The sequence below is a fragment of the Penicillium cosmopolitanum genome, assembly GCF_028827165.1.
Source record: "Penicillium cosmopolitanum strain IBT 29677 chromosome Unknown utg000004l:1.0-4361866.0:1.0-4365735.0, whole genome shotgun sequence".
In the NCBI taxonomy this organism is placed as follows: Eukaryota; Fungi; Ascomycota; class Eurotiomycetes; order Eurotiales; family Aspergillaceae; genus Penicillium; species Penicillium cosmopolitanum.
The window spans coordinates 2,786,982-2,812,323 of record NW_026622674.1 but is presented as its reverse complement, the minus strand read 5'-3'; the positions used below and the strand labels follow the sequence as shown (position 1 = coordinate 2,812,323).

The following is a 25,342-nucleotide window of genomic DNA, read 5'->3' as shown; positions in this document are numbered from 1 at the left end:
CAGCCGCTAAGGATCGGCGGCTCCATGCAGTGAGGACGTGGCCATCACACAGCAAAACAACTCGGGCGCGTCCAATCCCACCCTTCGATCGCATCGTTTTACCAGCAAATTCCACGGCTATCTGGTATTTCAAAAATGTTGAATTCCTCCAAAGCCACGCGGTAACGAGCCTTACTATCAGTGGCACAGCATCGAGGGATACCAGGCGGGCCGATTTGAACATCCTTGCTTCGAGTCTAGATCATTTCGAAGAAGGAGGGGTAATCCATTATCAAGCCGGTATTGTGACTGAGGGACTACAATTTACAGCTAATCCTTTTGGTACTTCTGCACCTTTTGTCATTGAAACCCAAGCTGGACTCGACAATTGAATCGGAAATAAAAATGTTTGTTTTGGTTTTACCATTTCGGGCAAAGTGCGGTTTTACGTCAGCGGGATTTCAAGGCCTGAGGCATCAAGGCACCGGAGCCGCGAGGACAGACGACGCTTGCAGGTAGAACTTCTAGGGACAATTGGAAACAATAGGGAGGGAATAATTCAAGATTCTAAATATGAATCTTAATGGGATACGGGTGACTGGGAAGTGAAGCACAGGGAATTTTATTGAATAAGGCTACCAACACCGCAGCAGCCATCAAAACGGTAGCAAAACAGCTACAGTAGGCAAACTAAAAGGAAGTCATCTGGGTCTAACATCTTATTCGTGTTATTTTGTGGTCATATGGGAAGTTATTGTCTAATTATGGAGCTGGTTATATCCATGGACTAAGATCCTATTTAATACTAGTAGTACCTAATACAGTTCCAAGGTTGACTGCTGCACCGTCATTATCAAGTACTATAAAACTGCAGGGCTCGAAAAGTTTATCCTTACTTTCTTTCTTGCCCGTTCTCTAACCCGTTACCTCGTCGCTAGATTTCTTCTTGGAACACGACAATATTTTCAAAATGTCGGAATCAAGATCCTTCTCCACTAGCACCTCACCTCGATCGAATCCTCATTCGATGGCCTTTGATTCGACCTCGCCCGCAACTTCTATCTGGAGTACTGATTCCAGCGTTGACGATGAAGGATTTTGGGATCGAACTACCGTGCTGGTGGGCCATATTTGTGCACAATCCCAACTCGCAGCATACCCATCAGTAGCCTCAGAAACAGCCAAGTCGGCCGTGATCTTTGTGAAGAAATTATGGAAACAAGTTGGCGAATTTTACGAGACTGCGGAATCACCCAGGCGATTAAGATTTCAATAACCGGAAGACTTTCAACCATCACAGTGAGCCTGCACCTATCCCGACTGTTGTTATTATTATCGTCAGACACGACACTCCTCCGGTATCATCCTGGTGGCGGGCGGCAGCCAAGAGAATCCATACCCAGTATCGCTCCCACATCGACGGACTTTCGGTCGAGCTCATCATTAACGATTTTATGAGGCGTGCACTGTGATTTCCGGTTCCTCAATCGCATCCTATTATCCCTCAATGGGAATCTATCTGTGATGAAATCCTGAGCATTGCAGATGTTCAAATGTGGTCTGGAGTGTCTTGTTGGCGATATGGAGTCGAGAGATTGCCTAGTGTGAACCCAGTCACCGTGATCATCAGTCTTCTGGAGTCAGTATCAGGTACTTCCGATAGGAGCATCCAACAGATCAGAAAGATATTGACACAGGAGGGTGTGAATGGTGTGGACATCATTTTCAAGATAAATGAATGGTGGACGAAGCCACGCATAAGTGCTAGGGTTGATGAGAATCTAACAAAAAATTCATGCCAACGATATGTGCAGCCTGGAGCTAGCATCGGTATTCATGGATGCCCAACAGGCTCGTCTACCCTGGGATGCCTTGTGGGGCTCAAGTTTGCGAAAGACCCTAATTGGCAACTCGTCGCTCTCACTTGCTTCCATTGCACGTGGCCCCCTCCTAACAAGCAACCACATTTACCAGCTTTCGACTTCTGGGCATCCAATCCAGTTTTCCCAACAGACAAAAGAGCTGAATAATGGCTGCAAGTTAATCAACCAGCAGCTTCTGATCTAAAAGAAGCAATCTCAGACTGTCAGAAGAGTATTGACGCGCCATTTTGGGTTAGACTCCGTGATCTTAAAAACAAAGTACAATCGGAAGACTCCATGACGTCGGATGAGGAATTCTAGTTCAAGGATTGGACTGAACGGATGAATTCCTTGAAAGAAAACAAGAAATTTTTGAAAAGTTTCTCGAAAAAGGCATTCAGCTGGGATATATTTACGCCGGAAGTGGTCAGCACAGAATCCTGTCCGCAAGAGACTAAAGGCCCTAAATATACGACTGGGCGCTTATCAAGGTTGACCCTAGGCGCTTGCCCAAGACATATGAACTACCCGAACATAACAAGGTATGGGAAACTCTCTACTTCAAGTTCCATTAACATTAGCTCAGTGCTGACCCCTAGATAGTCAATTGCATATCCATACAGCAGAACAGGTCGATTCATAGACCCAATAGCAAGCTCGCAGAATAAGATGAGAATGCTTACAAAGTGGACAAACAACCGGATTTACTCGGGGATTTATGAATACGGTACGATCAGTGCATATCCATCATGCCAGAGATCTTGCGCATGGGGAATTGACTACTACCACCCGGGAGCATTCTGTAAGTGGAGGTGCAGGAAACCCTTTCGCACTCCCTGGGGACTCCGGAAGTTTGATCTGCTCTGGCAGTTTTAATACAGCAATCGGCATACTGATCGGCGCCGACACATCTTTGAATATATCCCATTTTACTCCCTTGTTGGATATCTTCGCTGACATCAAAACCGTCACGGGGGCTGAAGATGTGCGTCTTTGTTAAAAGCTGAAGGTCACACCTGTAAGCTGTGGAGGATGCATTTACTAAGTTTGCGGTTGGATGGGTCGATCCTAAGCAGAAATATTGTCGATTTAATGAGGTTTTCTGCTTTTTACTTCCAAGGCCCTTGTATCCCATCAATATTCATACAGTAGTGTTGCAAAGGTTTGAAACCCTTTGTTGACCGCCCTGATCTCTGTCTTCCCAAGGGGAACAAGTAGCTACCGAAGATGGAATAGAGTAGCCAATCTATTCCATCTTAGGTAGTTACCAGTCTGCCATTAGAAGGCGGTCGATAATGGTGGGCAATAGTAGGATGTTTCAACCTTTTGCAACGCCACTGTATTTAGGTCCCCGGATTGTTTTCTTCCCATGGTTTACTGAATTGTTTCTACATCGTGGTATTATACGAGGCCAGCGGCCGGCTTCAAGGCGGGGTGGATGGGTCAAGAGCGGAGCAAGATGGATGCCCTGCCTCAGCAATACGAGCGATGTCGTATAGGCTGGATTGAGACTGTTTGTTACCTTACGGACCACGGTGTACGGTGGCCCGGTGTGCTGCTTTTGCTCTTGCGAGTCTTCTACCGGGAGACACCCATCCCCGATCATCCAGCTCGGCCCAGTATAGCGTCGAGAGTGGGGAAAGGGAGTCATCTCGATGGTTGTCGAGATTGCGGTCAAGCGGTTGTTGGGGAAAGATAGTTCAAGCGTAGTGGGTCCACGATATTCGAGGCGAAACGGCACTTCCCCGAAACATGTTCAGAGGTATACTCCGTAAGCCAGAGGAAAAGCGGACGTAGGTCACGTTAACAAGCATGTCGGATGGGATAATTACGCTGAGAATAAGCAGCCACTGGTTGAGTCTTCATGGTGGTCAATGGAAGGCATGGGCAACCGCGGTCCCATGACGGGGCCATGAGATGCGGGCCCCTGATCAGGCTCGCAGATGGAATAGACACCTTTCAAGCCGTTGAGCAAGTCATGGTACATACTGACCCTCATCATCATCAAAATCAGCCTGCAATTAACAAAAACTGAAATTCGGGTTCGGAGGGATAACCGGGGAGGATATAGAAATAAAGTAGGAGACTAAGGACCAAAAAAGCATGTGTTGTACTACGTAGGAGGCACAGCGCAGGCGGAGAGCATCACCGCGCCGCAACGTGACCCGCCGGCGGTGATTGGATCATTCCACTTGAGATTCAGATTCCCTTCTTCTCTGCCTCGTTGCTGTTGACTTTCAACCTCGGTGGAGGCATCACTACTTATTTCTTTTCTCTCATCTCTGTGGGAGGATATCGCTCCCTTCCTTCTTCCCCCCCTCGATCTCTCCGCTCCCCCGCCAACTGTCCTCTTGGCCCCATTCTCACCCTCATTCCCAAGCACTCATTTCCCTCTTCCACTCCTATGCCGCATCGATAGATCGCAGACCCCTCAATCCAACCCCCCTTGCCCGTCTAGGGCCCCTCCGACCACCATGTCCTCCTTCCAATCCTCTCACCAGAGCCACTCCGCGTCGCGCCATCTCCCCGCTTATAACCCGGTCGCCGCTGTAACCGCGCCTGCGGGGACCTTCCTCCCCGGGACTAAGGTCCAGGTCGGCAGTCACCGCGTGGTGATTGAGAAATACCTGTCTGAGGGTGGCTTCGCTCATGTCTATGTTGTTCGGTTACCCCAACCTATCAATGGCACGGAGACGGCAGTGCTGAAGCGGGTGGCTGTGCCTGATAAATCGGCCCTGGCGAACATGCGCACCGAAGTCGAAACGATGAAGAAGCTGAAGGGACATAAGCATATTGTCAAATATTTTGATTCGCATGCCTCCCAACTCAGCGGAGGCGGATATGAGGTATTCCTACTCATGGAGTTCTGTGGCGGCGGTGGTTTGATTGACTTCATGAACACTCGGCTGCAGAACCGCCTGACGGAGCCGGAGATCATTAAGATCTTCTCCGACTGCGCTGAGGGTGTCGCCTGTATGCACTACCTGAAGCCGCCTCTGCTGCATCGTGATCTAAAGGTGGAGAACATCCTCATCTCGGGCAAGGGAAGCTCTGCCATTTACAAGCTTTGCGATTTTGGATCCTCCGCCCCTCCTCGCCCGGCGGCGACATCTGCTGCGGAGGGTCGTTTGATTGAGGATGATGTGCAGCGACACACAACGCTGCAGTACCGCAGTCCGGAGATGATTGATGTATATCGGAAACAACCGATCGACGAGAAGAGTGATATCTGGGCCCTTGGTGTGCTCCTGTACAAACTATGTTATTATACAACCCCCTTTGAGGAAGTGGGTCAGATGGCGATTCTAAATGCCACTTTCAAATACCCCTCATACCCCCATTTTTCGGACCGGTTAAAGATGTTGATTGGTGAGTGCAAGAGGTCTCTGGTCGAAGAACTTGGCTAACCGGACACAGCTTCCATGCTGAGAGAGAACCCGCAGAAGCGGCCTAATATATATGAGGTGGTGCGAGAAATGTGTCACATGCAGGGCAAGGAAGTTCCGATTCGAGATGTTCGTGCAATCATTCCCCCCTACCGCTATGCGAATTTTACTGACATGAAGGTAGATATACTCTAACCGAACTGTTTCCGAGACGCGAAAGAACCAGGAGTTGCCTCCAACACCAACAGATGCTCCCCCCGGTGGGAGCAGTCTACTCGCTCCATGTCGAGGAAACCAAGGTCATTCCTGAGATCGCACCTATGCGAAGAGGACGGCCAGGAAAGCCTCAGTCATCACACGACTCTGCTAAAGCAAGCCCCTCCCCATACCGTGGTAGCTCCAAAGATGCAACTTCTAGTGATCCATTTGCCGCGCTGGATGGAGGCGCGGCAGCCCGAAGCAAGAAGTCCGACGAGCTTTCTAAACGCTTCCCCACCTTGGATCAGTTTGACATTCTTCACGAAAACGGGGACAAGTTTGATTTCGAGCCGACGGCAAAGGATAAGTCGGACGACCATGAACTCTCGCAGAGACTCACCAATGCTTTGGCCGACCAAGCATTTGCTCGACAAACCTCGCCAGAACGTCCAGCGCGACAGGAGCCTCCTTCCAGTCGACAATCGCAGACTTCGCCTGTGCGCGAACCCCAGCAGGTGTCTGCTAGACAATCCACTCCGCTATATCAACCTACTCCTAAGCGCCCTGCAATGGTATCTACTGGAACCATGACATCGCCTGCTCAGACACCTCGCTTGCAAGAACGCACATTGTCCAACCGCCCAATCTATCGATTCCCAACCTCTGAACAGGATCGTCCCTCAAGTCAGCCCTGGACACAGGAGGAACAGAAGAAGGCACCATCTCCCCCATCATCGGGATTGCGCCCTGAAGCAAGCCCGCGTCTGTCCTCGGACCGCTTGTCGAACCTTTCTAGCTCCGCGCGTCCTTCCATGGAGACTTTACGACGCCCATCTGCACTGAGATGCGAATGATCCTGTGGGCCGATCAAAGTCTGCCATCGCCAAGGCTCGTCCAGTGTCAGTGCAGGCCGGATACGTGCCGCGGGAATCGGAGGCGTCGAGATCGTCATTGGATTTGTCGCAATACGAAGGCGGTGCGCCATTGCGATCAGTCCGAACAGAGCTGGACCGCGATAATGAACGGGCCAACATTTCTTCGGATATAGACTACCTTCGAGCGAAGGAAGAGGAGGAAATCAATCGCAAGAGGGAGAAGCGCTCTAGCAGCGGCGCAAAGCACAGCAAGCGCGGTAGCTTGTCTTCACTTTCACTTTCAGGCAGCAAGAACTTATTCGCGGGCCGATTTGGTGAGGCATTCCGCCGATTCGAGAGCGACAAGCCCGCGACCCCCTCGTCAGAAGAGGCCCCCAAGACAAGTCTGATGAGTGATACCGAAGCCAGAAACGACGACATGTCGCCTTATGAGGATGATGTTGTGCTAGATGACTTGGATCGAGACGACATTTCCCCGGAGACCCGCCGCGAGCTAGAGCGCCGTCGCCTCTCCCAGGAGGAGAAGCGGGTTGCCAATGCTGCGGCCGAGTATCGACGCCGGGTCGCCGAGAACGACGGTGGAAAAGGAGGTGCTGAATCGCACCGGTCTCGGGCTATCCAAAACCGAGTTCAAACGCTTATCGGCGAATCTAACAAACCCGCCGCCGCACCGAAAACCGCGTCTGGATATGGCAAGTACACCGAATCCCCTGATTTGCCGGCAAACCAGGGCGATGTACGTCCTCCATCAAACCCAATCCCTACATCTCGAACTCCTGGTCCCGTCTACGGTGGCCGTGAAGGAAACATACCTCTGCCGGACCGTCGCGAGGGTGCCAGTGTCCCCGTTGGAATTCCTCGGACTGCTACCTCTACGTCGACGGGTTACTCGTCTGGACAACGCCCGGCATCCCGGTCGGCCGCACCCCCAACTGCACCACCGAAGCCTAAGAACCTGCGCGTAGGGGCCTCGGATGCCTCCAAGCCCAGTACCAGCAGCGAGCGAAGCCAGCCGAACCCAACCAGCCCGGGTGAAGACTGGGAGACGAACTTCAGCCGGCGGTTCCCCAGTCTCTCCGGCATGGAAATGGAGACGGAGATTGAGATCCCCAAGTTCCCTAAGCTGAAGACGCGGGAAGTGTAACGCCTAGACGGATGTTTTATTTGGTGTAATGTTGCCGTGATATTAGCGTGTTCCACCTGGTGATTTGTATTTGATTCGGAGGGGTGCATATAGATAGACAGTGAGTGACATATGACATGAGGTATAACCCTCATTGAAACGAAGCATCTAGACTTATCCCTTGCCGCGCACACAAGCATTGAGTAGATACTATGTAGTAGTATAGATAGCACAGACATAGTTACACCCTACATATGTACTACATACGTACTCTCCACCAAGTGTGACAACGCGTGGTCCAGATTCCTTCCTTGGAACCTTGGATGCTTGCCCGTTCCCTCCGCCTGCAGCTTTCCCACCGCCTTCTCCAACCCCACGCCCAAGAACCTCACCACATCCTTTCAGCGATAAGACACAGCAATCATGGCTCCTGTCCTACTGAATACGGTCGATGGTGCGTACTATCTTCGAGAAGCTACACAAGCCAACGCTAATTATCCGCAGACGACCTGAAAGACGTAATCCAGCACCTCTTCGAGATCCAATCCGCGGTGCACGGCTACCTAGGCCCAGAAACGCAACAAGAGCTGGTCCGAAAAATGTACGTGAAAGAGCAAAGCTCAAGGATCTGCCAAAAAATCCAATCTACAATGCGTAAAGTCGAAGAGGGAGAGGGAGAGAGAAAGAAAGAGGAACTTCAAGCTAACAAGCATGATCATCACAGCAAAAACCTCACTCTCACCCTAAACACCCTCTCAACACACACCCAACTCCCGCCCGACAACGGGAACGCAGCAGACTCAGAGCAGAATCAGCAAAACGACGACCCTGCAAACCCGCGCCTCGCAAGCGTCCAATTACCGCCCGAGATAATCGACTACGTGGACAGCGCGCGCAACCCAGACATCTACACGCGTGAATTCGTCGAGCTGGTACAGCGCGGCAATCAAGATCTGAAGGGGAAAAGGGAGGCTTTCGCCGGGTTCCGGGATGTGTTGGCCCGTGAGATGCGGAGTGCTATGCCTGAGTGTGCGGGTGAGGTTGATCGTGTTGTTGCGGTGACGGGGGAACCGCGGGTGGGGGGTTGAATTCGAGTTCAAATCCGAATGCGAATGCAAATCCTAATTAAGATTTGGATTTGGGTTGAGCGGGCGCCGCACTGTACTGCACTGGACCGCACCGCACCGCACTGCCAATTCGAACGGGAAGTGGAGGGAATAGGAAAGGCATGGCGAGGCAGGGTGAGGCATTTCTTGAATTGCCCTGCCCGGTCTTCATCCATCCAGGCCAGCCTGAGCCCGAGCCCGAACCCGTCCTTTTCCATCCCGTCTCTGCCTCGCGCGACTATCTTGCAGCCTACAGTTTTACGGTCTCATTATCTATACGGGGTACCTGATGGAAATACTCCGTGCTTTGGAGATCTGGGCTTGTCTGGGCCACCGGGCTGATGGGTGGGCGTGAGGGAGCCTCATGGGGACACGAACGGATCTTTTTCTGACTTCATGATGATGCAGGTTAATGTAAGGCCACCGGGGAATTTGTGTCCTTGGATGGAATGATGTCGTTGTTGGGGGCCAGAATACGACTTGCGGTATTTCTACAGACCTGAATGGCTACTAGTACGAGGGCGAAGAGGAGGGCGAGTGCCAAGACAGGGTATGGGGCGTTAGGGTTAAGTCGGGGTTTTCCGGGGTTGTTGAGTCTTTGTTCTTGTCGTAACCTTGTTTTCTTTGTGAGGGTTTAGCGAGGCGCTGGGTGTTGTTTATGGATGTGATTTGATTTGATTTTGTCGGGATATTGGGAGTATTTTATGGCAGACCATCTATTATGCATGGTGATAATGTACTCGAGGGACACTACATGGTGGCGTTCCCCCTGGGCTATCAGTAGTCACTTTCCCCATGAACTGGTTACGTCGATACTTGTCCCAAGGCACTCTATACAAGCGGATCTGATTGGAGAGGTCCTTGAATAAATGACTGATCATCACCGTTGACTATGGGAAAGGACACACCGAGTCTTTGGTAGCCTAGGCTAGATTGCGCGAAGGCATGTGTTTCAGACCGGAGCACAGGATCAATTGCCGTGTTGAAAGCGACCGTGCTGGTGGCCGTGCCCTCCCCACAAAGAGACTCGTAGCTGGAAGTTGGCAGGTGGTAACTGGCAGCTAGCAGCTTGAGTGGATGCTATGACATGTCTATCCACCCTGGAGTCCACATCCCCAGTCCACTGTCCACCATATGCACGAGTATCGTATGTATGTATGTCGTCGGTACTGTACTTCTGGTACCTATGGTAGTACGTATATTGTCATCGATATTGCTGTTTGTCTTCCCCCGTGTGATGGGTCTGCAGAGCCTCTGATCGTCTGCTGCACCTGCACACCGAAACTTGCCGGCGTCGACCAGGTGTCCCGACGCTTGACCGCATTGAGGGTGACTCAGAGTGGGACTGGCCTGGACTGGATTGGATGGACTGGGGATCCCGGGGTGTGCAGGTGAACAACACAGACGGCAGGCGTCCAAGTTGCCTGAGAGTAGGTGTAGATGTAGGTGTAAGTATACCAAAGGGTACATGTATACGAGGAAGTTGAGTATTGAATGTGTCGAGTCACCTGAAGTCACCTGGCGTCACTGGACCGAGGACTAGCTGGGCTGCTCCTGCCTCTCCTGTCTCCCCCAGGTCACACCCCGTTCCTTCCCAAGCTGCCCCTGACCCACTCCGGTACATCCCCAACCTCAACCGGGGAACCTTTTGATAGTTATTCCTGAGTCCAATCCCTGCCTTGATAATATATCCGATACATATACATCCCACCAGGCGGGACTCGACTTTCAATGTATCAATTACCTCGAGCATGGATCGCATCTGCGCCTTGCGGCAATTAACAGTTGGACTGTTCATCGCACGGCCCAGGAATAGCAACCAATAGTCCCCGCCCCAAGCGCAGGGATCGAATCCTTTCGCTAACATCCCACATATCCCCAATCCACCCGTCTTTGTCGGGCGTTTTCCGATCTGATTGACTTGCTTTGTCTGCTTGCCCCCGGAGTAAGCCACTTCATGATCGACTCGCCCCCCACCCGCGGCACTCGGCCAGTCCCAACCCAGTCGAGGCCAAGACCTAAGCCCCAAGCCCCCTCCCCCCAAAAAAGCCCCCATATGAATCCTCTCTTCTCTCACCTGATGCTGATGCTGCTGCTAATGCTGCTTCTCCCTTTCCCCACCTAATCATGCCCCATTCTCCTTGACAAGCACCATGGCGAATATCACCGCCGCCGGCGAGGGCATCACCGGCGGCATCAAAGGCACTTCTTTGGGAATGCAGATCACCATCGCTACTCTGGCTGGTGTCACTTGGTACAACGCTTTCGAACTGATCATCCTTATCTTCGTCACCTTTGCCCAGTACCGCGGTCTCTATTTCTGGAGCTTGTTCGTCTCTTGTGCTGTCGGCTTGATCCCATACTCCCTTGGTTTCCTCTTGAAGTTCTTCGAACTCACCTCTGCGACATGGCTGTCGGTGACCTTCCTCACCATTGGCTGGTGGACGATGGTGACCGGCCAGTCTATTGTTCTATACTCGCGTCTTCACTTAGTCCTCGACAACCAGCGCATTCTTCGGCGCGTTCTGACCATGATCCTCGTCAACGCTGTCTGTCTTCACCTTCCTACCACCGTTCTGACCTATGGCAGTAACCTCGCGGGAGAAAGACATGTTCATCCTTATATAAACGGGTATAACGTCATGGAGAAGATTCAAATGACTGGCTTCTGTCTACAGGAGTTCATAATCTCGGGTCTTTACATTTGGGAAACAGTCCGCATGATACACCTCGACATGGACCGCTCTAAGCGCAAGATTCAGTACCAACTCATCATCATTAACCTGATTATCATCATTATGGATATTGGACTTCTTGTTGCCGAATACCGCGACTACTATATCATGGAGACAATGTTGAAAGGCGCCGTCTACAGTATTAAATTGAAGCTTGAGTTCGCCGTCCTCGGTAAACTAATTCACCTCGTCCACAATCACGTCTGGAAACCCGAATCCTTCTCCGTGCCCCGCGAACTCCCTGATTTCGTCGATGCGACTCGCGTCACCTCGGACCTTACCCACGCCCCAACCGCTCAAACACATACTACTCGAGGACAATCCTGGATGGATGACGATGTTTCCGTCGCCTATTTCGAACATTGCCCGTCTCGCGACCAGAATGGCAGCGCAGAGATCCCAAATTCGTGGGGCTCGGGGACACATATCAGAAGTCATGGCGATCATACATCAATCGATTTCAATGACCCCTGGTCTCACTACCAGCGCCAACCGGCGAGGATACCTGAAAAGCCAGGATGAGGCCCTATACCCGATCATGATACCCCCACCCACACATCTATCACCCCTTCCAAACATACTTCTACCATTTCACTCATTGATGAATTTACGACTTATGTGACATGCGCACGCACATGTGATATCCCACCGCAACGCTGAACCCCATGCAGGGTACAGATGTACTTTATTCATGCACTGAGATTTGAGTCAAGTGCATGGGTACATTTGGTTCACCCCCGGGCTCTCGCTCCCGGCCTTCAGACCCTGTCCCCATCGCCTATTGTGTGATTGAAATCACAACATCATGGTGGGGGACTCGGAATGTAGTTGCACATACACTACTTCTTGTATATAGACCGATTCGGTTAGTCTACGGACTCGTCTTGAATATGAACAAATACTATGAATATGGGAAATTTATTTATAATTGTAGAGATAGAGATGGCAGGGTCTTGATATGGGTGCCTAGGTTGGCGGCCATGTTATCAACTGCTTGAGAATAATCAATAGCCTTGGGATTCGGTAGTAAGCCGGCCTCTTGGCATAAATGCAGAAGGAAAATACGAAACAAAAGCGACCTTGCACTCATGATCCCAATTTCATACCTGCCAGTCTCCCACTCCTACCACACATGGCATAAATGCTTACATATTATCACCGACGCCGAATTATCGCCCAGAATCACGACAGGGAAAAGATCCCCAGCAAGGCCATAATCCACGCCCGATATCCTCGGGGCAAAATTCAAGTGACGACCGCGCAGAGCCGATTACTCTGAATGCAATGTCCTGTTCGTATTCATCTTGGCTGATTCATCGCTTGGCTAAGCGTACTTGTACACCGTCACGGACTAACTACTACCAAATACTAGAAAACCTTCGTATCGCCAAGGCATTTTTCGTCAGAAGTCCACGGGTCACTGACCTACACCTCACAGAGCCTACCTGACTTATACATTCTTCCCTTATAAGCAAACATTACTGTCCCAGCCCCACGGTATACTTCACCTTCGGGACCATGTCATCTTTACCACCAGTACCTACCTTCCTCGCCACGTCCTTGCTAGGATTGGGATTATGTCGACTCCTCGCTCCACGGGCTGCCTATAGACTTTTCGGTCTCCCACTATCCTCAAACAGCCCTCCATCCCCATTTCTTTATGCGAGTGCTGGCCGTGAGTTAGCTTTAGGTTTGACCTATGCGCTACTAGGACTGCAGGGTAATCGGGAAGGATTGAAGGCTCTGATGATTGGGACTGTGGTAAGTCGGCTCGAATTCATACTATGGGAGAGTGGAGGTGTGTATAAATCTGTTCTGGGCCTTGGACTGATTGGCCGGTTGGCTATTTAGATTGCTGCACAGGTTGACGCTTTTACGGTTTGGTATCATGGAGGCGCGGAGTTTGGTGGGTGGCGTGGGAAGTGGATTGGACATTTTCTTGGGGGTGTTATTTTGGGGATAATGGTTTGGAAAGGCCTCGGGGTCTGACTCTCAATTCTGAGTCACATTTTGCTAGATACTAGTAGATGTACTAGAAGGTACTACTATGAACTTTTCTCATGTCGAGGAAGTGGAGAGAATCAAGCTCGGAGGCCGGATATATGACTCGGACTGATTTCGATTTCTTTATCACTCAACTTATTCTCCTCCTCCCAAACTTCAAATACCCGTTTTGGTAGCGGAGTATATCAGCTGTTATACCTCCGAATTTCTATAGCAAGTTCCACCCGAGCACATTAAATTGCCAAGCTTCTATCGGCATAATTTCGGATCCATATAAGATCTAGCCTGCCGAAAGGAGTAATCTTCATCGCGGGTTCCGTAGGTGCCGAGATCTGAAGGCATAATTTCGGCATTCTAGAATCTATGACTTTCCGAAAGCAGTATTATTTGTTGCAGGTCTATGCAAGGACCCTTTTGGTTGTTTCCATCGGTACATCTGAAGTTGGGGTATGCAAGCTTGGGGTTAATTCATTCTTCTTCCAAGGTTGATTGGGTAGTCTGAGCAAAGAAACCTAAAACCTATGTCACATATAAGCTTCAAATATTAACATAGCGTCAATGGCTTGGAAAATGTTCTTCGATTGCCACTAGTACCTACTGACCGTCCACCTTGACGTTCTTGGAGAGCTGCACACAACGTTGAATCTAGCAGGGCAGATTCCACTTTCACCTCGAGCTGGATATCTCCTTAAGCTGCATACCTTCTAACTGATCCTACATTCCACAACCAGCACGAATATGGAGATGCAGCCAGAATTGCGGGTACGGAGAAATGTCGGGAATGTCAAACTTTCAGACAAAAATTTCCCCACAACCCCGTGGGGAGATGACCCACTTGTTGTACAATCCCAACTTCTTCAGGAAGGTCTATAACCCGGCGCAATACGACATTGCCAATCTATGCATCTTCACTACTTAAACATATCTGAATCTTCCGAGTAGATGATTCTGCAGAGCTCACCATGAAGTTTCTACAGATCTTGCACTTACTGGGTGCTCTGGGTGCTTCCGCAAGGGCGGCCGCAGAAAGTGATGATGCGGTAAGTGGCGCTTTGTCACATCTCCAAGATCACCGAGTCTAACAGCAGTTATCTCAGGCTATCTATGCCAGAGCCGTGGCCCCCCATATGTCCCAATCCAGCCTCAAAGCTATCGCTGGATGACTTGCCTTACAAGAACTACTTCTACTCAGACTGCAATGTCGCCGCCCAGGCTGTCGTCACCAGCCCGCTTCCTGACAGCAATCTTTCAATCATCGGACCCCGTCTGATTGTAGCGTGGCCAGCTGGAAATAGCGGTGTCTGCACCTTTTTCGCGCCGCAGACGGGCGAAAATGGTACATTGGCAATTGAGCTTATCAATTCTACCGACGCCCACCCTCTGAGCCCAGTCTACAACGCATCTTCCAATGGACCTCCTCACGTCGGAATCCAGGGCGTCCTGCGATTCAATTCGTCTGCAAAGCTTACAGTTCCCATTCTGGGAAGTATCCGTACAATCCGCGACTTCGTCGAGGGTCCTAGTCTCCTCTATCCCGAGATTCAGGATGCAGTCAAATTCTCTTCCTCGGGCAATGGGAGCGTCTCGCTGCAGCGTACCTGGTTAGACAATACAACGATGACGACCCTCACATTCCAGCCTTGGATTAATTCTACTTCCAAGAATGATGGCGGCGTCTCTCTGGATAACCGCACTGTCGCCTTCGAAGCTGGCGATTATCTCTTTTCAGCGACAATTAATTATCCAGAGCTTACACCGCTGAAGCCTGCCGCAGTACTCAATAATGCATCGAATAACCTCGCTACGACTATGTCAGGTCAAACGACTGCTCTTTCATTCTTATCGTACTCAGAGAAGCTTCTAGCGGGCGCGTGGCGTTTTCTGACGTATTTTGGCCGTGACTCGATGATCGCCACTTTACTGCTAGAGCCTGTGTTGAGCTATGGCGAGGGAAGTGCCACGGAGGCTGTTATCGGCGCAGTTTTGGAAAGAATTAATCGGACCGACGGTACTGTCTGTCATGAGGAGACAATTGGGTTAGTATCTTGGAAAGTGGAACTGGAGTATTTACTAAGCCTTGTACAGAGACTACGCGACTTGGACCAATGAACAGGAGAATATCACAAGCACTGCCATGGGTTGTGATTACAAGATGGTACATATGTTCTGGACGAGTTCTATCCTTGAAAATAATAGTACTGACTATTCTATCAGGTCGACTCGGATTACTATCTCCCCGTCTTGATGCAGCGATATTTTGTCGAAAATCCAATCGGCCAAAAGCGAGCTGCTAAGTTCTTCAAGTAAATAATCCATTCCGATGATATGGAGACAACGTCTAATTCTTTTTTCAGTACCACTGCAGGCTCGGTCAATCCGGCAAACAAGAACTTGACCTGGGGAGATTTAGCCCTGACCAATGCGGAGAGAATCATGCGTCTTGCGGGCCCTTTTGTGAAGAACCAAACCAAGGAAAACCTCATTCACCTTCATGAGGATCAAATTGTTGGGGAATGGAGAGACAGCACCTACGGTATGTTTTTATTTCCCATTAAAAGACTCAAGCCACGCTGACAACTTTTTCAGGCCTTGGTGGAGGCCGCATTCCCTACGATGTGAATACAGCGCTTGTGCCAGCAGGTCTCCGATCTATAGGAGCCCTGTCTCGCGCAGGTATACTCCCAGGCAGAAAGCAGTGGGGCTCTCTTGCAGATAAATACGCGAAGGTCTGGGAAGATAACACACTGGACTTCTTCAGCGTGACTATTCCTCAGTCGAAGGCCAAATCTTTAGTCACATCCTTTTCGAAAGACCATTTTGCAGGACCAAATCAATCTTCCGCCATTGATACTGATGTCACATTCCATGCTGTTGCTCTGGACGGATATAACAATCTGTCCAAGGTGGAGGTCATGAATACGGATGATTGCTTCCGTCACTTTCTCCTCAACACCACAAACGATGAACAACTCACACCATTCTTGAACGGCTCTGCCACAAATATCCGTCGCACTTTCCCAGCTGGCCTGATGACTGATGTTGGTATGATCGTCGCAAACCCCGCATTCGGAGAGGACCCCGTATACGCGCAGAATTTCACAACCGGAGCATACCATGGCACAGTTGTGTGGTCGTGGCAGCTAGCAATGATGGCCAGGGGATTGGAGCTGCAGCTAGGACGATGCGAGGTCACTTCGAACTTCTCGGTCAACTCTGAATCTGTGAAGAGAGGCCATAATTCCAAAGCAGTAATGCCTACCCCGGAGTTCTGCACTGATGACTCTGTCTATACAAATGTGCGGGCCGCGTATAACGTTCTCTGGGACTCGATTGAGAAGAATGAGGCTCAACTCTCGAGTGAGGTCTGGTCTTGGGTTTATCGGAATGGTTCCTTCCAAGTCACGCCATTGGGCGTATTACCTGCTCCACCTGGGGTTGGAGGTCAAACTGGTAAGTAATTCCACAGTTTTGCTTTTGATACTCCTTTCGCACATTCTTGCTTCTCTTTGTATTTTTGCTGATGCTAGAATTTTGCAGAATCCAATATCCGACAGTTGTGGTCTCTGACCTTCCTGGCTGTGACTCGAAACGAAAACTATAAATAGTTACGTTCAGTGCTCACGTCTACGAAGAAACAATTGCTCCCAGCTTTTTGAAAATGAGTCAAGTATGGAGTTTGAAGACTCGGGGCGTTACTTACTACGTCAAGTTCTGGGCACGGAGTCATAGCTCCGAGTCCTTATCTGCGGTTTATATCCAAGTTTTCATCATATGTTATGGTACTCAATACAATCCCTTCGTATTCAAGTTTCTAGCAAGAAGATAGACATTCAGAAAAGCAAATCTTGGAAGCTAAATAAAATCCCGGCTATTTGCGCGATTTCAAAGACCTCTTGAGCCAGGGAAGAGTACTAGTAGCTCCTCCGTTGGGAGAAGCACATATCGTCGTGGTAGAACTTACTTCCTCAGCCTCTATCCGGGTGCCCTGATCCCCTCTCATATCGCGATCCCCATCCACGTCGTGTTCATATGGCGGTGGAGAAGAGTAAGAGACTTCGTCCATAACACGATTTTGAATGATCTCTTTAGATGTGGCATTCGAATTACTGCTTGGACCCGGTTCCAAATAATTGGATTTTGCCTTCCCCGTATAACTTTTACCTGATGCCTGGTTTGAGGCCGGTTGTGGCATAGGCTCTGCACTGAAATAAGCGTCCGCTAAACGAAGCAGAACGGTCGGGTTGTCACTCTCAAGCACGACCTTATATTGTTGTTTAAGAAGGCTCCCCTCACTGGCCCAGTAAGGATCTCCAGGGTCTTTCCATTTCATACAACAGGGACATCCCCAAGAGCAATGCCCACTTATACCTGTCATTGATGGGCGAACTACTGGCAATCGCTTGATGCAACAACCGCAGCTTCGACCGCAACAGCCACCACTTCGCTTGCAATAAGTAACAAGTTGATCAGAAAAATACCATCTTGGATCTCGTTCTGCAAAAGCCAATGGAAGAGCTCTAGGGGGCAGAGCGAGCTCTTTCAAAAAGAGGTTCATTTCGCGCATAGAATATTTGACAATTGCATAGAGTGGCGTCACTTTAGAGCTTGCCTTCAGTTGAGCAGCGACTCGGACTTGATATTCAGCAAATAGAAAGTCACTCATGATATTTGATGGGCATTCATAGAATTTTTCGTTGTATTTATATCTGAATCGCCGAGAGAAACTGCCAGTAGCCTCTGAAAAAATTGGCTGAAAGAACAGCTGCAGCTCGGCTGAGGATATCCCCTTACGACGTAAATCCATCTTTCCTAAAGGGTCCTGTCGACAGATACGGATGGAATTATCTTGAATGATGGGATATAACGTGAATGAGGTGTAAAGAACGATTGCTGTAAGCAAAAGTCGAGGAGAGAAAAACTCGATCATAAGAATGATGATGTATTACTAGTACTTTGCTGGCGCCGACTACAAATTACCAGAGATTGAACTTAGATTTATTCAAGTATAATTCAGGGGTTTCAAAAACGACCAAGCCTGTAAGGGGCAAATGGGAAGTATCTCTTAAAGAGGACTAGTCCTGGGGTTAAATGCGACTACTAGTAGTTGACACTAAAATAAGCAAGCATTGGGTAAAAAAAAATAGTGGGGCTTATGGCATTACTTTTCTTCTACCCAAGATCTACCGTAGATCTACATAGTTACTGGGTGCATTGTCACTGCTCCATACCCAAACCATAACTACCCACCACCCACAGGCATGTCAATTTCAAAGTCTAGACCTACTAGTAGCTCCTATGGCTTGGAGAAATTTTCCCAGACCATGCTTTTCAGTATGTGATGGGATGTGCTGGAGAAGGGATGATCATGGATGACCCTGGATGACCCCCTTTATCGACCATGCAGGACGGCCGAATACGTAGTCGACTCCTTCCGAACCCCCTTGAAAGAATTCCGACTTTTGATGTCTTGCGAAAATCATCGATTCTTATTTTCCGGCAATCCCAAGTTCCAACCCATGAAGCTATCCCAACCCAAACTTGCCGAACCCAAGAAAGGCAATGACGATCAAAACCATGGACCATCGCCTTCACCATCGATTCTGTCGGGGCCCGAAAAAATCCTGTCGATTATCATCGTCACCACCATGACTTTTCTGGGTCCGGCACCGATGAGCATTTACTTTCCCATCCTGAGTAGTTTGTCGCGAGATCTGCACGTCTCCCCCAGTCGAATGAGCCTTACCATCACCGTGTACATGGTATGTTTTATGGCCGAGTCCCCGGTCTAACTATCCTTCGCATCAAGCCAAGACCACCTCGCTCATACCATTTAGATTACCCAAGCCCTCTTCCCTCTGTTAACGGCGAGCTTTTCGGACCAACGTGGACGTCGACCGGTCTTCTTAGTCTGCCTGACGGTATATCTCGGCGCCAACATCGGCCTCGCGTCACAGACCAGCTTCGCCGCACTGATGGCGCTACGCTGCCTGCAGAGCTTCGGCGCCAGCAGTCTGTCCGTGGTGGGCATCGCTGCCATGACGGATATCATCACCCGTGCGGAACGTGGGAAATACCGCATCTACACATCCTCCGGCTACACCTTGGCCAGTCTGCTCGGCCCCGTCATGGGCGGCCTCCTCGCACAATTTCTCGGGTGGAGAAGTGTGTTCTGGTTCCTGGCCATATTTGCCGGGGTCATGCTCCTTCTCATCCTGATGTTCTTGCGCGAGTCGTGTCGCACGGTGGTACGCGACGGGAGTGTGCCACCGCAGCGCTGGAACCGGGCTCTGATCGACTGGATGCATCCACTCGAATACTGTTCCGAATCGCCCCCTCAACCCGGTTCGACTTGCAGGCGCGGAGTCCTCGATACCATCCGACTCCTCGGCAGCTGGCAGACTGGTTTGCTGGTGGCGTCCCAGGCTGTCCTCTTCTGCGGCTCCATGGCCATCTTCGCCAGTATCCCGCTGCTCTTCCAGCGCAAATACGGCTTCCAGATCTGGCAGATTGGGCTTGTCTACGTGCCATATGCCGCCGGTGGATTCGCCGCACGCTGGATAGTCAGTCATCTCACGGCGAAGAATATGCGGCGATACCGCCGTCACATCGGCGCGGAAGTCATAGACCCCCGGGAGTTCCCTTTCGAGCGCGTCCGTCTGGAGGTTATCCTCCCTCTCAGTCTACCTGGCTGGTGCCTGGGTGATTGTCTACGGCTGGATTATGCAACGGGATGTCCATGTGGCCGGCCCGCTGGTGGTTCTCTTTTTCACCGGCAATGCCACCACGGGGGCGAGTGTCGGACTTACTGGGTTGCTGCTGGGAATTCATCGACGCCGGCCCGCGATGGCGTTGGCGGCGGCCAATATGGCACGGTTCCTGTGCGCTGCTGGCGCAGTGGCGGCTATCATCCCTGGAATCAAGCTGATTGGCATCGGCTGGATGGGGACAGTGGTAGCTGGTATATACCTGATGATGTCGGGGATGTTGTGGGTGGTGTATTATCATGGACAGCGCATGCGACCCAGCAACTTGAAGAAGGGTATTGGCCTGCTACAAAGAGCAAATGCATGAGTGTGAATGTAGTATGGATATACCTAGCGACGTGGATTATGTATACAGGGCTTCAAGTTGCGACCCCGAAGTCAAACTACCATGCCTTAGTTATATCCCCATTCCAGTTTTCATTAAAATAGCTCGCTCAACATTGTCCGCACGTCTTCGGGATCTTTCCGGTCAAGAGAATCCCGTTCAAATCGTTTCACCCGCAGGAAATGTTCGAGAGCCGAGCTGTCCATGAGCTGACCGAGTTGGACGACCTCCTTCTCGAGCAAATCTAGGGCGGCATCCAGGGTTCGGGGTAGCGGCACTGGCTCCGCGGCCATCACTTCATTTGCCTTACCCCCCATGGTATCCATTGGACTTCTCAGGGATCCCATTCAACTGGTGCCCAGCAACTCCATTTCCCCGAGGTCTCTCCCTGGTCGAATCCGCCCACCGCAGCGTTTCCTCATTCTCGACTCCCAATAGACCCGCCCCCCAATACCGAAGCCAACGCCAAATACATATTCGCCGTTGCATCCACGCACCGCAGCTCCCAATGTCCTTCCTCAATCCCTCTCACCGGAACGGTGCGATCCTCCATCCCCCCATGCCACCACCTCACCCCCCAAATACGGCTGAACCCGCTCATATGAAACCTCAAACGGCATACAAACCGCACACAGCCCGGGGAGTCTACCCAGGATCCCCGCTAGAAACTCCGGCGCGGCCTCTGTTCGGGATATCGAAATATGCGTATGCTGTCCTGTCGCCTGCCGCCGACTCGCCACGGGACGTGGCGCCATTGTCGCGATCAGACCATGTCGGGCCAGTTCCCGTTTCAAAGTATCGTGAACGAAGACGAGTTCGTCGACGGCCTCGAGGGGGGCACGGGGGGGTCAGGGAGAGCTCGTATTGCCCGCGCCGGCCTTCAGTTTGCATGGTCTGGATGCCGACACCAGCGTCGAGGAGATGGTGGACAGTTTCTTCGATTATGGGGTATATGTCGGCGCGCAGCCCGTCGACGGCAAAGCGGCCGAGGGATGTACTTGCCGGAGTGAGGGAAGTGAGGGAGGAATTGCTATGTGGAGGGGTTGACGAGGGTGTTTCTCGGCGGAAGACTTCGAATTCGACTTCGAAGCCGACCCGAAAGTACAGGCTGAAGGACTGCGCGGCATGGCGGACGATGGTAGTTAGGGCTCGGCGGGGGCAGAGGCCAAGATCCAAGGGGCGCGACGGAGTAGCAGCAAGCACCCCACACATGACGGTTGCGGTGGGATGTGGAGAAGATGGAAGGAAGCGCAGGGAAGTCCAGTCTGGGATGAGAAAGTGATTGCCGGTGGGATCGAGATCGGGGAGGAGATTATTGTCGACGATGCAGTGAAAGGAAATGGGCGGGATGTGTACGGGCTTTTGGGTGGCTGTTAGGGTTAGGAGATGCTGCGGCACAACGAGGCGTGCGCGCAAGAGACCGGAATAATCTTGCCATTGGAGACGGAGGAATCGTAATTCGGGATGAAGAGTAAGAAAATCGCGGAGTGGACTGGCTGGGTCGATGGGGATAGGGTTGTTGGTGAATTGCCCGACATATTGATCGAGTCGAGGGGATACCATGGTGATGTGATACTCTTCTGATATGTTGATCCGAGAGATCCCTTTCTCGCCGTGGGGTTGAAAATTTCAAGTTCTCATGCACAGCTGTTTATATATAGTAAAGAGACATGGTAAGCAAAACGCTGATGCATCGTGGTGTTCAATAGTCGGTCGGACATTGCAGGACGCTGGGTATAACAATGTACAGATGAGGCACTGATCTACCTAGGCATCAACAGCCCTGAGGGCGGTAACTTCCAAGGTTGAAACCCTGTACTTTTTAATGTTCGAGTAGTTACTACTAGAACTCCTATATAGTAATTCGAATTTCTCAGGTGCCGACAGGAGGCGAGGTGTGTTGTGGCTCATTAAGATCTCGTCCGCAATGACCGTCACTCTGCCTTTCCCAAACGAGACGCATTTTCGAGTGTTGCTAAAGCACTGCGAAGAGTCATCCCCCGACGATGTCTTCTTTTATGACTCCTCCTGCGGAATTGAGGCGAATCACCAACAGTTTCTACAGGATGTATATGCCACGCGACAGGGATTGTTGAACGGGCTTCCCAGGGTTCTCTTCAACGACCAGGACATTATTCATGAGGAGCGTCCATTCATCTGCCTATTGAATCAGGGAAATTATGAATACATTGTGGCGGCTTTTGCGGTGCTGATTCTTGGAGGAGCAGTGGTTCCTTTGTGTGGGTGCTCTCTCTTTTCCGCCGGTCTTTTTCACTGGTACATTCAGGAAGAAGACTATTATATTAATGGCAGCAGCCCCAAACATCCTCCCGGAAGAAGCCTCGCATTTAATGAAGCAGTGCCAGTCCGTCGTCCTGATGGCTGGACCGAGCGTCTCCGACCATGCCAGCGCGATTCAGCAATACGCCTTGAGCCAGCAGCAGGACATCCACGTCCGGTCAATTTCTATACATAGCCCTCAGCAACTAATCCGACCCTCAATTGAAGAGGCCATGATTATCTCACCCGAGCGGCCCAGCATGCTAGTCTTCACCTCCGGCACAGTAGGACCGCCCAAGGGCGTCGTCCATGCGCGCCGCCTTCTGGACTTGCCCTACACTCCAGCGAAACCCGGGGCATATCTCAACTGCATCTCGCTGTGGACTGTCGGCGCCGTACGGTTGATCAAGCATACACTATACGCACGTCGCATCGAAATTATCCGTCCAGACCCTGGCATCTTGTGGGAACGTCTGCGCAAAGGCGGCGCCGCCTTTCTCGCTGCGGTGATCCCGGTCTGGCAGGCTTTGATGGAATATTTCCAGCAAAATCTTGACCATCTACCAGCTGCGCAGCGGGAGGAGTATTTGCGCGGTCTACGTGGTCTAAATACTGCCATGGTCACCGGCGGAACACTGATCAGGTCGAGACTGCGGTTCTGGAGCGACCTGGGGAAGCCGTTGAAGTTGTGCTACGGCGTGACAGAGCTGGGGAGGATATGTCTCGTCACAAGAAACGAGGTATCAGTGGATCGGAATGTGAGTTTACATACCTTCTGGTCTCCGGAGAGGATGGACTTGTAACTGACTGGTTTCTGTATTCTCTAGAATTGCCTTGGACAGCCGGTCTTGGGAACAACCATTAAGCTTTCTGAAGGGGATTATGGAGAGCTACTGATCAAAAGCCCGAACGTATTCATGCGGTACGTATCATAGCCGCGCGAGTATGCTATACGAATACTTCGACTTACCCAGACGGAAGCTATCTGAATAATCCCGCCGCCACAAAAGCGGCCTTTACGGACGACGGGTTCTACCGAACGGGTGATATGGTGTCGCGAGAAGACACCGACTATTTCTTCCATGGCCGCGCCTCAACAGACTGTGAGTCACTAGCATCCATTATCCGGTATCAAATACTCACACTCTCGCAGTCATAAAGTACTACGGCTATCAGATCCCTATCCCCGCCCTCGAACAGCAGCTCAACGAACTCCCTTGGGTGAGGGAAGGCTATATTCTCTCCATGCCAGACGAACGCTGCGGATACCGCGCCGCCGCCCTAATCCGACTCATCAAGGATCCCAACGCTGATCTTCAGCCAGCCACCTTTGACCTGCCGAATCTACGCGCACAATTAACTGACAAGATAGCCGCATTTATGCTGCCCACCGCTTTGAGGTTCTTGCAGGAGGAGGAGACCGTGCCGCGCACGATATCGGGCAAGATCATCCGCCGGGACGCCGCAAGGCAATTTTTTCCGTGGGCGAGAATGGATGTTGCTCGGAGGCGACGGTACAGGTGTGGCTGGCGCGGCCATCGGTGTGTCGGACGAGTATCAACCGGGCGTGGGATTGGGCTGGGGCGCCGATGTGAAGAGGATCAGCCCTAAGTTGCGGTCTATCGTTTCGTTAGAATGTGCATGATGCCTGCCGCGCCGCGTGGGAATAATACATACTGATTACACCGCTCTACAGTAGCACTGCTCTCATCCTCTCCCGTAATGTCTTCAAATCTACGTGTAAATAGACGGTGAAGAACCTAATCTATCCCTTACTTACTAGTTACTTTAAACTTTAATTGGCCGCTGCCTGGGATCAAATGCTTTTGTACCTCTCCAGGCTCTCGTAACTGTATTATATGCCGATCTTTTGTTTACGTTTCAGTACAATACCATACATCATGCTGGCGGCCGTAGATTTCTAAGATAGTGAGAGCATCTCGTACCTCTGAGACCAATACATTCCACTGATCAAACCGGCCCTAACACCTCCCTCATCCTCTCCCGCAATGGCTCCAAATCTAAATAGACGGTGAAGAAGCTAATCTGGCTCTCCCCAACTCCTTTTCCAAACACCGCAAGGCCTTGCGCTTCAATTGGCCGCTGCTCTGGATCCCCCTTGACGACATATGTTACCGTGGCTTCCTGGTAGATGCGCTCGTGCGTGACATCAACATGCCGTATAGTATGTTTCATGCATTCAAGTCGAGCAAACTGGCGGCGGAAATGGGCGATGATAGCCTCGTGGCCGTGTACTGGTGGCTGGCCGAGGAATTGCATTGTGCAGTCGGGGGTGTAGAAAGTTTCCACCCACATTTCAGGTGAGAGAGAGTCGCCGAGGCGGTGGAATGATTGAAGCCATTCATGCGCAGCTGCTGTTTCTGGCGCTTTTTTTGATGGATTGGTCATGGTTGGGGTTCTGCTTTGGGGGTTGAAGTAAGTTGAGGGAGGTCGATGGTAGTTTGTTCGTTGGGAGTTAAGGGGAAGTGCCTTGAAATAGACTCGTTGAATTTGCTGATCGGCGTGGAAAACGCCCTTCCGATAGTCCATGAATAGTCTCTTTCAAAGGGTCTTAGTCTATGCAATATTACGTCGATAGTTCTATCTACCCAAGACAAACAGAGACAAGACGACCGAACGCATGGGCACCCGGAATCGAGGAAGATCTACTCTCTGGAGATGGATGATGCTTGGTAGTAGCCTAA

The 25,342-nt window shown here is 50.9% G+C and overlaps 9 protein-coding genes across 9 annotated transcripts; 6 read left to right on the top strand and 3 right to left on the bottom strand.

The window, feature by feature from the left end:
• Positions 1-4,315: 4,315 nt before the first annotated feature.
• Positions 4,316-7,444, top strand: N7509_002447 (putative serine/threonine protein kinase; the record flags this gene model as incomplete). Its single annotated transcript, XM_056627084.1, has 4 exons — positions 4,316-5,210; positions 5,259-5,407; positions 5,476-6,187; positions 6,270-7,444. 4 exons carry the CDS (start codon positions 4,316-4,318, stop codon positions 7,442-7,444), a joined length of 2,931 nt encoding a protein of 976 aa, XP_056492879.1.
• Positions 7,445-7,846: 402 nt separating this feature from the next.
• On the top strand, positions 7,847-8,511 carry nut2 (mediator complex subunit NUT2; the record flags this gene model as incomplete). Its single annotated transcript, XM_056627083.1, has 3 exons — positions 7,847-7,877; positions 7,928-8,024; positions 8,148-8,511. The coding sequence occupies 3 exons, from the start codon at positions 7,847-7,849 to the stop codon at positions 8,509-8,511; spliced, it is 492 nt and encodes a 163-aa protein (XP_056492878.1).
• Positions 8,512-10,682: 2,171 nt separating this feature from the next.
• N7509_002445 (uncharacterized protein) lies at positions 10,683-11,786 on the top strand (the record flags this gene model as incomplete). The annotated part of the gene is made up of 1 exon (XM_056627082.1): positions 10,683-11,786. One exon carries the CDS (start codon positions 10,683-10,685, stop codon positions 11,784-11,786), a length of 1,104 nt encoding a protein of 367 aa, XP_056492877.1.
• A 2,444-nt stretch (positions 11,787-14,230) lies between these two features.
• Positions 14,231-16,726, top strand: N7509_002444 (uncharacterized protein; the record flags this gene model as incomplete). The annotated part of the gene is made up of 6 exons (XM_056627081.1): positions 14,231-14,308; positions 14,418-15,304; positions 15,354-15,423; positions 15,483-15,571; positions 15,623-15,801; positions 15,855-16,726. The coding sequence occupies 6 exons, from the start codon at positions 14,231-14,233 to the stop codon at positions 16,724-16,726; spliced, it is 2,175 nt and encodes a 724-aa protein (XP_056492876.1).
• Positions 16,727-18,784: 2,058 nt separating this feature from the next.
• Positions 18,785-20,339, top strand: N7509_002443 (MFS general substrate transporter; the record flags this gene model as incomplete). The annotated part of the gene is made up of 3 exons (XM_056627080.1): positions 18,785-19,027; positions 19,103-19,922; positions 19,948-20,339. 3 exons carry the CDS (start codon positions 18,785-18,787, stop codon positions 20,337-20,339), a joined length of 1,455 nt encoding a protein of 484 aa, XP_056492875.1.
• Positions 20,340-20,452: 113 nt separating this feature from the next.
• N7509_002442 (uncharacterized protein) lies at positions 20,453-20,683 on the bottom strand (the record flags this gene model as incomplete). Its single annotated transcript, XM_056627079.1, has 1 exon — positions 20,453-20,683. The coding sequence occupies one exon, from the start codon at positions 20,681-20,683 to the stop codon at positions 20,453-20,455; it is 231 nt and encodes a 76-aa protein (XP_056492874.1).
• Positions 20,684-21,002: 319 nt separating this feature from the next.
• N7509_002441 (protein fluG) lies at positions 21,003-21,920 on the bottom strand (the record flags this gene model as incomplete). The annotated part of the gene is made up of 1 exon (XM_056627078.1): positions 21,003-21,920. One exon carries the CDS (start codon positions 21,918-21,920, stop codon positions 21,003-21,005), a length of 918 nt encoding a protein of 305 aa, XP_056492873.1.
• Positions 21,921-22,284: 364 nt separating this feature from the next.
• N7509_002440 (class I adenylate-forming enzyme family protein) lies at positions 22,285-24,248 on the top strand (the record flags this gene model as incomplete). The annotated part of the gene is made up of 5 exons (XM_056627077.1): positions 22,285-22,597; positions 22,674-23,395; positions 23,465-23,559; positions 23,619-23,740; positions 23,791-24,248. The coding sequence occupies 5 exons, from the start codon at positions 22,285-22,287 to the stop codon at positions 24,246-24,248; spliced, it is 1,710 nt and encodes a 569-aa protein (XP_056492872.1).
• Positions 24,249-24,608: 360 nt separating this feature from the next.
• On the bottom strand, positions 24,609-25,046 carry N7509_002439 (nuclear transport factor 2 family protein; the record flags this gene model as incomplete). Its single annotated transcript, XM_056627076.1, has 1 exon — positions 24,609-25,046. The coding sequence occupies one exon, from the start codon at positions 25,044-25,046 to the stop codon at positions 24,609-24,611; it is 438 nt and encodes a 145-aa protein (XP_056492871.1).
• Positions 25,047-25,342: the final 296 nt, after the last annotated feature.